This window comes from Stylophora pistillata, chromosome 11, assembly GCF_964205215.1.
Source record: "Stylophora pistillata chromosome 11, jaStyPist1.2, whole genome shotgun sequence".
Taxonomy (NCBI): domain Eukaryota; kingdom Metazoa; phylum Cnidaria; class Anthozoa; order Scleractinia; family Pocilloporidae; genus Stylophora; species Stylophora pistillata.
The window spans coordinates 14,697,734-14,713,706 of NC_142529.1; the positions used below are offsets into that span (position 1 = coordinate 14,697,734).

Here is a 15,973-nt window from a genome sequence, read left to right on the forward strand (position 1 = left end):
TTCATGGACGCAGATTTATGTCATACGCCATATCTTTGAGGGCAACATTTATTTATTAAGCTGTGGCCACACGCAACATGCTAGACACAAAGTGCCTGTACGTCGACCTCATAAAGATAAATATTAATGCAATGTTACGACCCGTAGGTGGCTGTCGAGATCAAAAAATGGACATCGCGATTCTGGCCGACGTTTCAAAAAGCATGACTCGTGAGCAGCGAAGCGATCAGATAAAACTAATCAAAGAGCTGGTGGAAAAGAAAGGCGTTTCCTCCTCTGGAAATCATTTCGCTTTCATGACCTTTGCAAAGGAAGTTATTATCGAAAGCAACTTCAACGATCACTCATACCACGAGGCAGACAATTTGAAAGACCTTGTTCAGACCAAGTCAAGTGTGGTACCTAAGTTCTGGGGAACACGAACAGATCTGGCCATGGATCTCGCCGCCAAAGAGTTGTTCACCAAGGAAGGAGGAGACAGGTCTGATGCTAAGAACGTCCTAATCATGTTTACAGATGGGAGACCTGTCAAGACGAAGTGGGATAAACGACGTGATGTACCGTTTGAGGATTTCCTAAGGGCATTAGAGGTGATAAAACGGATTATCAGCTGCACACAAATTTTTCTTGATACGATAACCAAAAGTTGATTATTCGGTGCAGTACTCCTCCGCGGTATACGTAACAGTGTTTTCATGGATAGTCGATTGTTTGGTTATAGCTTTATACGGCTCAGTTCAATTTAGTCTTTGAAGGTCTCATTAGGGTTTAGGCGTTGGCCGTAAAAGGCTGAAAAATTAACCGTTAGGCGTAAAAAATTTAAACGGTAGCTGTAAGCACTACTACCCCATTCACAATCTAGTCTTAGTCACGCCTAGTCATATCTTTTAATAGGCATTTGATTAAGGATAAAAAGTATCGGGACAAGCACGCTGATGGTGGTAGGGGGTTGAAGGGGACTGGGACTGCCTGAGTCCCTAACGAATAAATTTCCGCAAATTTTCGCTCTCAGCTTACTTTGCTTCGTTGTTGATGTTGTTGTTGTTGTTTTTTTTCAGTTCGTAATCTTAACTTTTGAACATATTGGAGGATCTAACTCAATTAGCCCAAATACACACTACTGTGAAAAGTGGATAAAAAAGTATTTCTTACGTTATTCTATGAAAATTCTTACAGTATTTCCAGCGGAATTTTTTTTCTCTCTTTTGAATTTCAATTTCAAAGAAAAATCGCAAAAAAGAGTGAATTTGAATCCGCTTATAAAACTGGGGTAAGATTCATCCTTCAGGTCAGTCATTAAAGTCGATGAAGTCAATTCATGTTCTTTCAACAGAGTAAAGGCGTGAGCGTAATTGTGGTAGCAGTCGGTAAAGAAGCATTTCAAGAAAAATCAACAATGTCCAAGATTGCTGGCGAGCCGAAGGGAGAATTGCTTCTGTACCCTAATTTTGATGACCTCTCAGGACATTTGGACGATATCGTGGAAGCTACTTGTGGTAAGCTGTCTTTACTATTTGTTTGTCTTTCAGTTTGTTAACAATGATTGTGGGTGCGCTTTCCATTAATAGGGCCAATAGCGTTAGGCGATAGTCAGCCGTTTGGGGTTGGGCTATCGCCCGCTGGCTTACCTCTTAAAGCTTTCACAATATTCCTAATTTTTTTTATTTTTTTTTTATTTTGTCGACTTTTGAATAGCTTAGGCCCTTCAATTAGCGCAACAGCCAATCTTCAAGCGCGTTAGATTTAGAGCAAAACGTAACAACGCTTTGCAAGTCAGTAACCGTCCTTCAACCATCCCTTATTTTCTTACTCGTTTAAAGGAGAACGTTTAGAAGCGATTTTGCCACGCACGTCACAATGGCAAGCGGTTTTTCAAGATTGCGAGGTTTATGGGTTTAATTGACGGTCATCGCCGGCAAATGACCTCAAGTTCGAGAAAAAGAGACGTTTGAAGAGCTTAGTTTGCGCATTCTGTCTATGAAAGTAAAATTAATCTATCGCTCTAACACAGCTTGGGAACGAGGTAACTTAAGTGTTAGCTCACTGGATTCCGAGTGGAAAGGTTCACGTTTGAGACCTTTTGGCTTGTTCGATTTGGAAAAAATATCATAGAAATAGCTACCTGGCTTTATCATTATCATTAATATCATTGTTATCGTTATTTGCCTTACAGTTTTGAACATTTAATGATTACCGAGAGACGATTGTAGTCTAAACCATACCTTTTTTTCTTTCAGAAACATCTGTTCCTGAGCCGGAGGGTTTGTGATTTTCCTACTTTTACAGCGTAATTCGATGCGAAATGCTTCGTAAATAACGAGTGCCATTGGCTCTAAAACATTTAGAGGGCTTGTATATAACTGGGTATGGTAAAAAAGAAAAAGAAAAGAAAAATCCTAGCTATGCGCTTGCTCGGGGAACCAGTTCTTTTCCCACGAAGCGGAACTGAGAATGTGCAGGGTATAACAAAACAAAAAAAAGAATGGATGTTATTGGCTGGTAAAAACAATGGTGACTTTCAAGGTAGATCACTTTAGCCGGTTTATCCCGAATTCTTAAAGACAATTTACTTCTTTGAAGTAATCATTATACTCAACCTCAAGTAGAAGTCGTAACATGGAAAATTAAAAAATCACCAGAGGGCTTTTGATTCTTCATAATGAAGTTAGAGTTTTTGAGCAGCATATTATAACACCTAAACCAGCATACAAGGCAACAATTCACTCTCTCAGAGTGTACAAATAAGTGTGCAGGTGGAATTTTCAAATGATAAATCATTAATAAGGATGATATCCTCAGTAGGTAAGTGTCTTGATCAAAAGATGGATATCGCCATAGTGGGTGACGTATCAAAACGCATAGACAAGCGGCAGCGAAGTAAGAAGACTGAACTGATCAATGAGCTGGTGGAAAGGAGAGGCGTTTCCTCATCAGGAAATCACTTTGCTCTCGTCACCTTTGCGAAGGAGGTCGTTATCGAAAGCGACTTCAACGATCAGTCATACTACCAGGAGAACGATTTGAAAGACCTTGTTCAGGAAAAATTAAGGGTGATACCTAAGTTCTGGGGAACACGAACAAATCTGGCCATGGATCTCGTCGCGAGAGAGCTGTTCACCAAACAAGGAGGAGACAGACCTGATGCTAAGAACTTTATAGTCGTGTTTACAGATGGAAAACCGTTTAAGTCGAAGTGGGATAACCGACCTGATATATCGTTTGAGGATTCATTAGAAATTTTGAAGGTAAAAGACTTAGTATTCAGTTAAATTGAACTTCACCTTAATACTTTGATGCATTGGCAAACATTTGGTGCCCTCCTCTTGCTATATACCTTCTATTCAAATAAGGATACAGAACACCAGCGTCCCGTAACCTTTCCTCTTGCAGGATGTGCATCCGGGAAGCAACGAAAGTGATGATATATCCAGATTTTCAGAATTGAAGTAAAAGAAAAGATCATGTAACCGTACAAAACATACCAGGAGCTGGACAACTTAAGCAAAGAATGCAAACAGACTCCGTCAGAATTCTTGTATCGTTCTCATAGATTTAGTGCGATATTTAATGGACGTTCTTTATTCTGTTGAGAGCAGAGGGCTAAAATCAAGGGGAGGGGCTAATAAAATTTGTTATGACGGGCGCAACAAACAATGTCTAGCTGGTAAATAGAGAAAGATGGTAAATTTTGAGCTCGGTCAAGATATAAAGAAAGATAGTTTTCGTCTTGTCTCTTGTCCCACACTCAAGATAGGACCAAAAACATCTTTTTCCAATGTCTAGCTTATTTCGAAGTCCAGTCTCTAGGTATGACTTGTGACTTGTCCTCTGGATTGATTTTGATAGTGTTCAGTTGAAATGTTTAATATCTAATTTGTCCTTGCACCTTGCTAACCAAGTGAAAACCATGCTATTATTTGCTCACTTTTACAAGTCATTGACGGTGGATACACTGAGTGGTCTGAATCTGCGTGCAGTGTGTCGTGCGGTAGAGGGAAAAAGACAATGACAAGAACTTGCACCAATCCCCCGCCATTTAACGGTGGAAAGGACTGTAGTGAACTGGGACCAGCTAAAAAGACAGTTTCATGCAATCTACAGAGATGTCGTTAGTAACAATTTTTTATTTAACTTTTCTCTAGCCAGCTCCTAGTTTGTATTGATTATTTCCAGGCTGTTGATGACTTCAGATTCACGAAAGAGATGGGTGAAACAAAATTTCCTGCAAAAATAGAAAAATTAAACATTTGCAAAATGAATAGCCCTTGGCATTTTTATGTTTGAGGTTAATTTAAGGTGTGTGCAAAATCCCTTTTTCTTTACAATTTTTTTGAAAAAGAAATACTGTCTGTCCAATTGATCAGTAAAAAATGTATTATATTATTTGGTATGTTCTTGTTTCTTAGCAACTAACGGTGGTTATTCAAGTTGGTCCGAGTCTAAGTGCAGTGTGACGTGTGGAGGAGGAGTGAAGACCCTGACAAGAACCTGCACCAATCCCCCACCATCTAAAGGTGGAAACGACTGTAGTGAACTGGGACCAGATAAAAGAACAGTTCAATGCAACGAAGGAAGCTGTCGTGAGTATTCTTCTTCAGTCTTCTTTCAGACAGATTCTGTGGTTGAAACTCCAGGGCTTAAAAGGGATTTTAGAAATCTGCTGAATCTTGCGACGTCCACTACGTTTCATATCGTTATTTGACCTAGTTCTGCCTTTTGTCTTCTAGTGTGTTGTTTTTAAAACATACTCAAACCTTAGTTCAAGAGGTCTAAAGAATATAGAGTAGGTGACTTCGGATCTAAAGATCTGATTCAATGTGTTTTTCGGGCGTTATAATCTCACAAAGCCCCTCAACACCATGGATTATAATTATTTACAGGCGACCTATGAACTGTAATTGGAAAACTGCTTAAAAGGGAGGGGGGTGGGGGCCTAACTGTATGCTGTCCTGTAACTTCTCCGGCTGAATGGACTACCAGGATTGTAAGCCATTTTACCTATTTACCCATCAACAGACATATCAACAGAAACAAAAAAGGGAAATACTCATCATCGTGGTGGAACCTGCTCGAAATTTAAAACATAAGCAAAGTAAACCACGCGCTCTGATCGGACAATTCAGTGTCTACAATTTGCCTATAGGTGTACGCCGCAGACGTGAGCAAATGCAAAGGCCATTTTTTTGGTGCGCGTTTTTTTTTCTGGTCACGTAAGATTTCATTGTCAAATAAAAGGGAACTCTTTTACTACAATGTATCGACGTTATGTTATAAAAACAGACGGTCAACACTCACTGACTAAGTTATGGATGCACGCGAAAGGTTTGCAAAGCACTCAAGAAGCCATTTGTTCATGGGATAACTTTCTGTCCAATCTACAAATTAAGTCGCATTTCGTTTAGCCATTTCACCCTTTAAACTATTAAACGATCAATGAACTCAAGCTGGGATGGGTGACCGTTAAAACTCTCCGTGTTAGGTGATCTTTATTGTTTTTAATTTATTTATAAGAAAACGCTAGTTAGAAGAAGCATCAACATCCATTTCGAGTGATGTTACTGACCACAGCTTTGTCAAACTTGGAAAAGTTTATTTTTCTGTCTTCGAATCAAGTTTTAAAATTAGATTTATTTTTGCTTTCCCAAGCTTCCTACATTCTTTCATGTGCACTCTGAAGATCACCGTATTCTACATCACATTTTCAATAAGAACACACCAACGAACGAATCAATTTGCACCAAAAAAATTTTTAAAAAGTGTTGAGGATATGGCAACGCAATCGAATTCGTTGGACCATTTGAAGATGGTAAACTAAAAAATGCAGATGCAGTACTGCTTAAGAGGAATATCATGAACCTTGCTCAGCCTCTCGCACAAAATAGAACTTTCTACGGAGAAAGAAAATAGATTAAAAACAGAGCATGGCTCATCAATGGAAACAGGGTTAAATAATACGAAGCAATTTAATCGATTCTTCTAAACAAGATTTAGTATTAACAAGATTTTATTTTACAAATAGTACAAGGAAGTAATAAATTGTTTTCTTTTTCTTTTCCGCAGGTCCTCCATGCAAAGCTGGGCTTGATATAGGAATTGTACTCGACAAATCAAAGAGTGTCCAAATACCTAATCTGAAGAAGGTTATAACATTCTTGGGTGACCTTGTCAAGAAATTCAATCCTGCACCGAAAGCAGATCACTTCGGCCTCATCACGTTTAACAAGGAAGCGGAATTGGCGTTTTCCTTTGCAGATTCAAAATTCCATAATAAGAAAGCTCTCTTGAAGAGAATAGCCGATGAGCCAGTAGAACTGTTTCTGAAAACTCGCACCGATCTGGCTTTAAAAATGGCATTAGACGAGCTGTTTACCAAGGCAGGAGGAGACAGACCAGACAAACCAAATGTCATGATTGTATTAACAGATGGAAAACCAACACATCCCGACAAAAGTTTCAATTTCAAGGCATTTGCGAAGGAAATGGCAAAAGAATTTAAAGTGTGTCAAAATTCACTGGAACTGTCAATCATAATAAATTCCCCTTCTATAAATCCGCTTACCAATCAAGTTTCGTTAACATGCCATGCTCTTTTTTTTTTATTACTATTTAATTTTTTTGTGTGGCAAGACGAAATTCTTTAACCATAGCAATACCAGACTGAATTTTTTTTAAAGGTAGAAGGGGCAGGATAAAGGTAGGCTGTGGGTTTGTCAGTCTACTTTGCTTTCCTAATTCAGATTATTATGTAAATACCCCGTTCTCCTTCATCAGTTGGTACCAGATGTCATTTCTACAGGTAGATCTGCGAAGCATAGTAACAAGTGATGTGGGGATCCCATACGCAAATTTCGGCCTTAGGACTCTGGGGAGAGCACGCGTTTTATGAAAGATGGCGTTGCGATTGTTAGATAGGGCACATCGATCAGAATTTGAACAACTAACGATTCTTTCTTCGGAACTTACTCATTTTAGGGGGCTAGGAATCAAATACCAAGTTCATTTTTCAACCTGAGTGCACCATTACTAAACATTCTAATTACATTCTGCACTTTATATCCACGAGTTCACCATACTGTTTGCAAAATTATTTTCGCTCGCCTCTCAACAACAGAAAAAGGACGTTAGTACAGTGGCCGTGGGAATTGGTAACAACGTAGAAAAAGAAACCCTTGAACAGATTGCAGGTGGAGGTTCCGTTGTTCAGGTGGAGGACTTCAACAAACTTAAAGGAACGATCGAAGAAATAAAATCAAAAGCTTGTTCAGGTATGGTGATATGCAGAACAGAAAACATTGCACTCTATTCGACATAAACGGTTTAAAATTAGTCAAAAAGTGGAAAAGCCATTACCGATGTAAATGGTACCATTCACAGAAATTACATCAGAAGGCTGCTGTAAATTTTCTTGATTTTTTTTAACAGAGTTTAGTCTTGTCTAGGGATACCTTCCTTCAGCGGGGTGATAAGATTGCCTTCTTATTCAGAAGTTGTCGACTGGGTATCGATAGTGATCCTGGATTCCATTGAGTTTTGGCTTACTTCACTCTTTGATTGGTTTTAAAAAACATGCGACGCCATCTCAACCAATCAAATGGAAAACTGAAACCAATCCCTAGGCGGTCACTCGCGTTTTCCCGCGCTTCAAGAAGGTTGCCTGTTTTTACTTTAAAATATCATTAGTTGATGACAATAATAACCTCTGTCTCGATTAGTAGCTGTGATTAATTTTTGTTTAGAATTGAAAACTGCCCTATCACCTGTTAGCTGCACAATTAATTATAGGAAGTAGCCTGTGAATCTCTTATGAGAGTGGCAGAGGAAAAGAACGGGGAGTGTGTATTGAGTCACCCAAACATAATCAACTTGAAAGTTTCTTTCTTGAATTTTTAGTATAAAAAGCTGCCTGGAATTCACCAAGTGGAGTCAATGTCCAAATAGGGCCCTCCATCGTGGGGCACTTGCGACTAGCAGAATACCTGGACATATTCATTTGTACTTGCCAACTGTAGTTAGTGACAATAAATATGTAAAAAAAGCAATGCTCGGGAATACATTTGTTTGTTATTGATGAGTAATGTATGATAATTCTTGCACTTTCGGTTGTGGTTATGAGACCAAAACAGTGTAGACCTGTATTATTTGAAATCTCAATACAACCTTGGCAAACAGGACTTTTATTGTCCAAGGCTAAGGGCCTGAAAAATCACATTGTTCCTAGTACTTTTTCAGAGGAAAAGTCCCATGATTTAAGCAGGCGAACTCAATGCAGTACAAGAAGAAAAAGATCTTCAAGTCGAATCATGGTAAACGAAATAAATACAAAAAGGGAAAAAACGATAACAATTGATATATTTTCTTAAACTGCTTATCGTAGAATGGAAACGTCCGTTAAGCAATTCAACGTAGTTGCAACATTTTCATATCCGTATTTTCCATATTTCCCATCGTATCAATCTAGAGAGATTCAAGTAATTTCAACAGATCTCTGTTAAATGAAATCAAAGAAAAACTGGAATTATTTTAGAAAGAGAAAACAAATGGAATTATTGTACGTGCAAAAGCTCACTGGCATGAGCACGGAGAAAGAAGCACTAAGTACTTTTTGAACTTAGAAAAGAGAAATCGTGTTACAAAACACATCAGAAAAATAGTAATTAGCGGCGCTATAACAACAGACCCATACCAAATACTTTCCGAACAAGAAAACCTTTTACTACGACTTGTACAGAACAAGAGTGGCAGACACGGATTCTATCAAGTCTTTTCTAAACAATTTAAGTATACCGCAATTATCTGAAGAACAAAAACTAACCTGTGAGGGCCAGATCACCATAGATGAATGCAAAAGGATTTTAGAAACTTTTTGAAACAACAGGTCTCCAGGAAATGACGGAATCCCAATTGAATTCTACAAAAACTGTTGGGATCTTATTTGTCAACCGTTCATCAATTGCGTTAATAAGTCCTTTGTAAAGGAAGAAATGTCCAATTCCCAAAAGCAAGCTGTCATTACTCTAATAGAAAAAACAAGGGAAAGATCGCACGCTAAAAGAGAATTGGAGACCCATCTCTCTGGTTAATGTTGATGCTAAAATAATTTCGAAAGTAATTGCATCAAGAATTAAAATTGTTTTACCCTATATCATTCATAGCAATCAAACTGACCGTCAAAGATCGCTATATTGGTGAGACAGTAAGATCGATTCTTGACATTATGGATTTCACAGAGAAAGAAAATATACCAAGTGTGATGATATTTATTGACTATCGCAAAGCGTTTGACACTTTAGAGTGGAACTTTTTATCTAACTGTCTAGACGCCTTTAATTTTGGCCATGAATTTAAGCGATGGATAAGTACTTTTTATAATAATATTCAAAGTTGTGTGATAAATAATGGCATGTCTTCAGAATACTTCAACCTTACACGTGGAGTTAGGCAAGGTGACCCTTTATCTCCTTATCTCTTTCTTTTAACTGTTGAGACTTGAGCAATTGCCATTAGGGAAAACGAGGAAATAAAGGGAATTGTTATCGATTGACAAGAGACCAAATTATTACAATATGCCGATGATACTACGACGGTTCTCTCTGATACAGAGTCGGCCTATAAAATTTTTCAATTGTTAGATAATTTAAAAAATTTTCAGGTTTAAAGGTAAATAGTTCAATGACAGAGGGACTCTGGATAGGATCTTTAAAAGGAAGTGAAATGGCCACAAGATCCCATAAAAGCCCTGGGGATCTTCCGCTCCTACAATAAAAATTGCTCTATCTGAAGAACTTCACGGAAAAACTTGACAAGATAAAAAAACTAATTAATATCTGGTTTTCTAGAGGATTATCCCTTTATGGAAAGGTGACTATAATTAAATCTTTGCTTCTACCGAAGGTTGTGTACGTGGCATCTTTGTTACCTACCCCTGAAAATATAATTAAAGAGTTAAACCATTTGATTTACAACTTTTTATGGAAAGGAAAAGACAAAGTAATCAGAAAATCTGCGATAAATGATTATGAAGGAGGAGGCATCAAAATGGTTCATATTGAAAGTATGACTAAATCTCTCCGTCTCGCCTGGCTGAAAAGAATCTTTGGCGATAATTCTGGCGCATTGAAATATTATTTAGAATATCTTTTAAAAGAAACAGGCGGTCTGTTTCTTTTTAATTGCAACTATAACGTCAAAGACTCAAGACTATGAGTTCTCAATTCTACATGGAGTTGAGGAGTTATTGAAATGGTGGTTTGAATTTTGGAAAGAGAATACGGTTGAAACTAATTGGCTTTACTGAATTTGGAATAATCAGAAAATAAGAATAAACAACAAACCAGTCTTTTACAAAAGGTACTTTAATTATGGAATTCAGACAGTGGGGGACCTGCGTTTTGATCTTAACAGCGTCGATTCTTTAAGAACTAATCACAAAACACCTACAGAGGACGAATTTTCTAGAATGAACCGGTCTTCGCCACTCTGTAACGCTTGATCTAAGGTTTTTTTTTTATTATAATCCAGATTATAGACTCCTATATCCATCGTTCAAAATTGACTGCGGTCTTTTTGATGTAACTAAAAAGAAATCAAAAGACTATTGCCCTCTTTTTGTCAGTAAAAAGGCTTGCTTTCCAAATAACACGAGAAAATTGAAGTGTGAATTTAATTTAACCGATGAGGCACTGAAAAAAGTCTATTCCCTTCCTCATTCAGCTGCTTTTGAGCCATATGTCAAGGCTACATCTTATAGATACATCTTAACAGGAAGGATATATTAATCGGTCTTTTAACACCAAAACTTCCCTTACCTAACTATCTGTTACTTATAAGAAAAATGTATCTATGGACGTGTAAAAGGAATAAAGAACTTCCAAGTATAAGTGGTTCAATCAAAAGTCAAATTAAAGTATGAAACTGAAAAATATATCTGTAAAAAAGATAATAATTTAGATATGTTTAGGAAGAAGTGGGCAATATAAATACTAGAGGTAGTTGAATAATTTAGAATATGTCGGGCTCAAACAGGTGCGACTTTGCTTTGTGAGTGTGTGTGTACGTGAGTGAGTGAGAATTAGCTGTGTTATACTGTATATAGGTCCTATTTATTATTTTTAGTACAGTAGTTAAGAATTGTAACGAAAGTTATGTAAATAGTTGTGTGCAATGCAATAAAAAATAAAAAAATAAAAAAAACTCGACGATTGCGGCCTCAAAAATCTTCTGGGTTAACTTCGCTCTAACGAATTTTTATCTCTTTAGCTCTTTTTCCTATGATAATCTGGAAAAGCGTTTTTATTTAGCCTCACTAGGCCCCATTATCGATCATCGCTGGTTGAAACTGAAAACTGGCCGTGTTCTCAGGTCCGCCCCCGTCAATCGACCTGTGACATTGGGAAAGCTGATTGATATCTCATGTGAGGAATAGTATTTTTATTTTGTTTAAAGCAGCTGTCGTGGATTACTAACGGCAGGAGATTAATACATCTTGTTGCAATTCACTTTTGTTGTGATATTCTAATTTATTTCAAATAGTGACTTTAACATAATTGAAAAGATGACTACACATCTAACATTACGTCACAAACGTTATTAACAAATCACATGATTTAAGAAAATCAAGCCTTAAGCTGCTCTATCGCTAACCTTTTGTAACACGTCGATACTAAAAACCCTTTAAGGTCTCATAAAAGTTGAGTCAAAATGGCATTATCTTTAGTTCAGTGCGTCCCTAGGGAAGCATTTATTTTTTCCGATTGCGAATCATTACAGTATTAATTAGAAGCAAGTGAACTAGAGATCGGCATGCCATTCCTAGGATACACTTGATAAATAAGGTTTTTTTCCTATTCTTGTATCACTTGTCCTACTGGCAGTTCGAATACTAACTGTATAACATTGAATGATGGCTCGTGTAAGTTTAACTGGTTCCCTTACATCACAAGACGAAATAGCATTATTACGTAACTCGAAAACAACTTGGAAACGTGAAAGTCTTTGTTGATTGAATAATTTTAACCACTTGGATTATTCTGACCGGTTGGATTTTTTAAACTGGTGGGACAATTTATAACCAGTTTTCTTTTCAATAAAACCACAGTGTTAAAGATTAAAGGAAAAACCCGCACTACCAGCAAAAGTCGAAAAAGCCTGGGTCTAACAACAAGGTCTAGCTCCATGCTTGTCTGATTGTCTGTTTTACTGCTTGCCTCACTTCGCTTATCTTCCAGCAATACAGAAATGGGTTTAAAGTCGAGTTAAAGTAAACTAAGGAAACTGCTATTTCCCTTAGGACCCCTAGGTAAGGTGGATACGATTTACTCTGGTTTACCGAAATTTCCACTATATTGTGTGGCATAAAACATACAATAAATGCTAACTGTACCCACAAAGCACTGTGCACTGCTTTTCTATACCGCGCCATGTTTAGTGCATTTGGCTGGCTCGGTTGAACATGAACTAGCTTGAGCCTGACGATGACTGAGAGCGCGAAAAATCTTTGTGTACGAGGTGATTGAGATTATAAGGTAAGGTGGTGGAACTATAAAGCTACACCAAAAGGATACCTTGGGATCTAGAATATAGGAAAAAGAAGCGACACCAGATGTAAGCCAAAAGGTAGCTAGAATGATATATATGCGCTTCAAAGTTACAATTTGTTTGTATCTTAGTCTCAAAGACAGGGCGAGGAATCTGTCCACGCTGACAACCGTAATCGTCGCCAAAGACACTCCACATAATAAAAGGCTTGTTATATAGCCTGTTTCAATTGCGTATCGACAAAGATTCCCGTCTTTGTAAACTAAGGACATAGAAAAAGTAACATAGAGAGGCTGAGCAACAAGACCGACCAACAGATCAGTTGTTGCGAGAGAACGATACAAGATTTTGGACCGTGGATGAAATGAAGATTCCTTGCGAAGGGCAACAAGGATCAGAGAATTCCCAAGAAATGCTGTGAAGGAGAAGAAAATGTTGACTGCTGAAAATTTCTTTGGCAGGTGGTTCTTGTAAACCACCTGCCAAAGAGGGGGAGCATCACACTTCTTCAAATGTTTTCAATTGTGTTCCATCTTCTGTTATATTGGTTGTTGTCGCCATCATTCCAAAGTCGTTTCGTTTTTCCTGCAGTTTACTTGTACTCGCGAAGAAAGACTATTTCGTCTTCGGAGCGTCCACCTAACCAAGCTGATATTTTGCAACCCTGTTGAGAATAACTTCCTCGGTAGCGTCTACTCATCTAAAATGCGGGAAAAGATTTAACTTCCTCTGATGGAAAAGAAAAGCTAATAACAACTGTTCGATGTTTGACGTTTTTCAGTCGGTAAATATTAATTCAATGGTGAATTTTCATTTGGAGGCAAACTTGTGGAGACTTCTGTAGGCTTGCTATTTCGTAATAGGACAAAACTCTTCTTAGTGCTAACTGCACTTTATAATAATGAATTTTTTAAACAAATAGCAATTTCAATCTTTAAATTTGACTGACATAGTAAAGAATTTCAATTGGTGAAGAAGAATCATTCTATTCTCAAAAATGGGACAGCTGTTTCGTCGTTTATCCTTTGTGTGTTAAAAATTTTGGAGTATTTTCCGACATTGAATGTATCTTTACATTCAAATGCATCCTGTAGAAACATTTGGTGTGCTATAGAAAAAAAAACCATGAGAAACAGCAATGATCAATTCCATTTCATGCACTGACTGTAATTTAGTGAGTAAGTCCGCACTGAAAGGGTGGCAAACGTAGAAGCAATTATACTTCCATAATTTTATTAAACCAAAAAACTAAAAAATTAGCGTGCCATTTTAGTCCAGCTAATCTTTAGAAGCGGAAATATCATCAAAGACCTAACATAAACGAAACAGAAACCTCCTCTAATTAATCAACTGACTGTCGAATGAGGAATTCAAATGTGGATTGTGCAATCACAGGCGTCCCAAGCTCACGTCTTGAGGAAAAAAGAAAGATTAATTCTTGAAAGCGTCACGCTTTGTGCGACGCGGTGTTAAGTTACAAGAGAAACCGTTGAGAATTTGAATGCGTTATAAAGAATATTATGGGCAACGGGATATGGCACATTTACCACACTGGATATTCCGAAATTTGAACATTTTACACGTAAGATTGATAAAACTGACTCACTTCTTGTGTGTCCGTTGTGGTTTTTGGCGATTTCCAACGTTTTTGGGCTTGCTTTGCCATCATTGTTTTTCCTGTTATCAGACGAAGTCAAGGCTGCACAGTACGATTTTGACCGTTGTCCATGTGGTGGCGGTCTGCGCCAAGAAAATTAATCTATTCCGCAACTTTTTTACCAACATCGTACGATCCAAGATCTTTGCACCCTGGAAAGTGTCTTAATTGCAAAAATTTCCGCGCTGTATGCTGAAAACGAGCGACTTCTACCCTTGTTTCCAAGTTCGATTCGTTCTGCCTGTGCCTTTGACGTACAGACTGCACACGGCCGCGCAAGAGGCTTGGGTCTAAGGTCAATTTAGATGGACTTGGGACACCTGTGCCCTCACGTTCTACTAGAAAAGCATGGACATTCCGCTATCGGAAAGCATTTGATTGACGAATACGATAAACGACTAATGAATTCCTTTGGAATTTCGTAGTCCGTAGCAATTTGGAGTAATAAATATGTAGTAAATAGAAAAAAGCACCCCTACACACCCAAAAAGACTCCATTGGTTTGTTTGAATAACAACGCTTTCAGGCATATTCTTAATCATCTAATGTTTAACACCTACATTTCTGTATTTATATACACTAGTAAATCTTTTCCACATCTGTCAATGGTGACAGGATGTCATCCAAACTTTACATCATTTCTTTAAGTATTCTTTTAACAGGCGTGTAAGTATCTATGATGTATTATCGATTCATGATGTTCATTGAAACCCTCAAGGATGAACCGTAGGTAAATAAATTTGAATTGACTTGACCTTTTGATGGCTACGTGTTGATGTTTCAGCCTTGATCTTATTGATGTGATGTCGAGCAGTCTTAGAATCATTATCAGTCGTAGCAAACTAAAAATAGTAACTTGGCGATACTGGTCTGGAATTTCTTTTCTTCATGTCCAAATACTCTCGTCACCAAATTGTATGTTATCCATTTGATTCTATGTCCACCGTTTTTTTCTACAAACACTCAGCTGTATTCCTCACTCAGTTAGACTCTCTTAGAGAAACTTTTTGCCCAAGAGAAAATCAAAACAAAGCTATGAGACTCCGCAACGACAATTATATTTTGTCTAACATGACAGGGATTATGTATATAACAGGTGTTTGCTTCCAGACATTATTCGTGCAAGGTAGAAAACTTAACTTAAGTTATTAAATTAAAGTTAGTCGAATTCTGAAGAACAACAAAATTTGAATAGTGACTGTCTGAATTCTTTCGATAGATCTTTGAAAACCAAAATTGTTTTTTAAGTCATCCCTTAACCCTTCGGATGTCCAAGAAGGACACAACATTGAAAGCATAGCTTATCGTTATTATCCATTAACATCTTAGACAAGATAATGTATCTACGAATGCACTCAAAGAAATTCTCTAAATAGCTCAAAAATGTGTTTATAGTTGTCATGTATATGAAAGTGATAGTTTTCAACGAAAGAGGAAAACGGCGCAGTTTTCTTTATAGGAGACAAATGTACTTGTTGCGATTGATTACGTACATTTCAGAAGATGCACCAAACTTTTTCATCGAAGTTACCCAGATAACCTCTGCTTTAAAGTACAGTTTGAAGTTTAGTTATAGTAAAAAAGCAAATTTTAGAGCCACACGAACCTTATGTTTAAGTATTTTGTCCGCGCACCTTTATCATTTTCGAGAAACCGCTCGCCGTTTTGTCTTGCTTAACTCCTGTCAACTTCTTGCATTGCGAGTTTCGCCATTTGGATTCTGCGACAATTATGTGTTTATCCAAACGCGATTGGTGTTGTTGGAATAAGGTTTGTGTTTTC

The 15,973-nt window shown here is 37.6% G+C and overlaps 3 protein-coding genes across 3 annotated transcripts in view; 2 read left to right on the forward strand and 1 right to left on the reverse strand.

Moving 5' to 3' along the window:
- LOC148720188 (matrilin-1-like) overlaps positions 1–8,071 on the forward strand; it is a 208,818-nt gene extending 200,747 nt beyond the window's left edge. Inside the window, exons 4-10 of the mRNA XM_088739720.1 lie at positions 148–590; positions 1,334–1,496; positions 3,935–4,108; positions 4,407–4,580; positions 6,061–6,497; positions 7,112–7,265; positions 7,891–8,071. Of these exons, the coding sequence (XP_088595846.1) occupies positions 148–590; positions 1,334–1,496; positions 3,935–4,108; positions 4,407–4,580; positions 6,061–6,497; positions 7,112–7,265; positions 7,891–7,895 (1,550 nt within the window). The 3' untranslated portion in view covers positions 7,896–8,071. The remainder of the gene's footprint in view (positions 1–147; positions 591–1,333; positions 1,497–3,934; positions 4,109–4,406; positions 4,581–6,060; positions 6,498–7,111; positions 7,266–7,890) is intronic.
- LOC111319115 (inactive tyrosine-protein kinase 7) overlaps positions 1–15,973 on the reverse strand; it is a 344,836-nt gene that overhangs the window by 270,894 nt on the left and 57,969 nt on the right. The gene's annotated exons all lie outside the window — the stretch shown is intronic.
- LOC148720203 (von Willebrand factor-like) lies at positions 2,804–3,302 on the forward strand. Its single transcript, XM_088739708.1, has one exon. It carries the CDS (start codon positions 2,823–2,825, stop codon positions 3,267–3,269), a length of 447 nt encoding a protein of 148 aa, XP_088595834.1. The 5' UTR covers positions 2,804–2,822; the 3' UTR covers positions 3,270–3,302.

Excerpts from the sequence above, each read along its gene's own strand:
- LOC148720203 (XM_088739708.1), top strand. The coding sequence starts at position 2,823 with ATGGATATCGCCATAGTGGGTGACGTATCAAAACGCATAGACAAGCGG.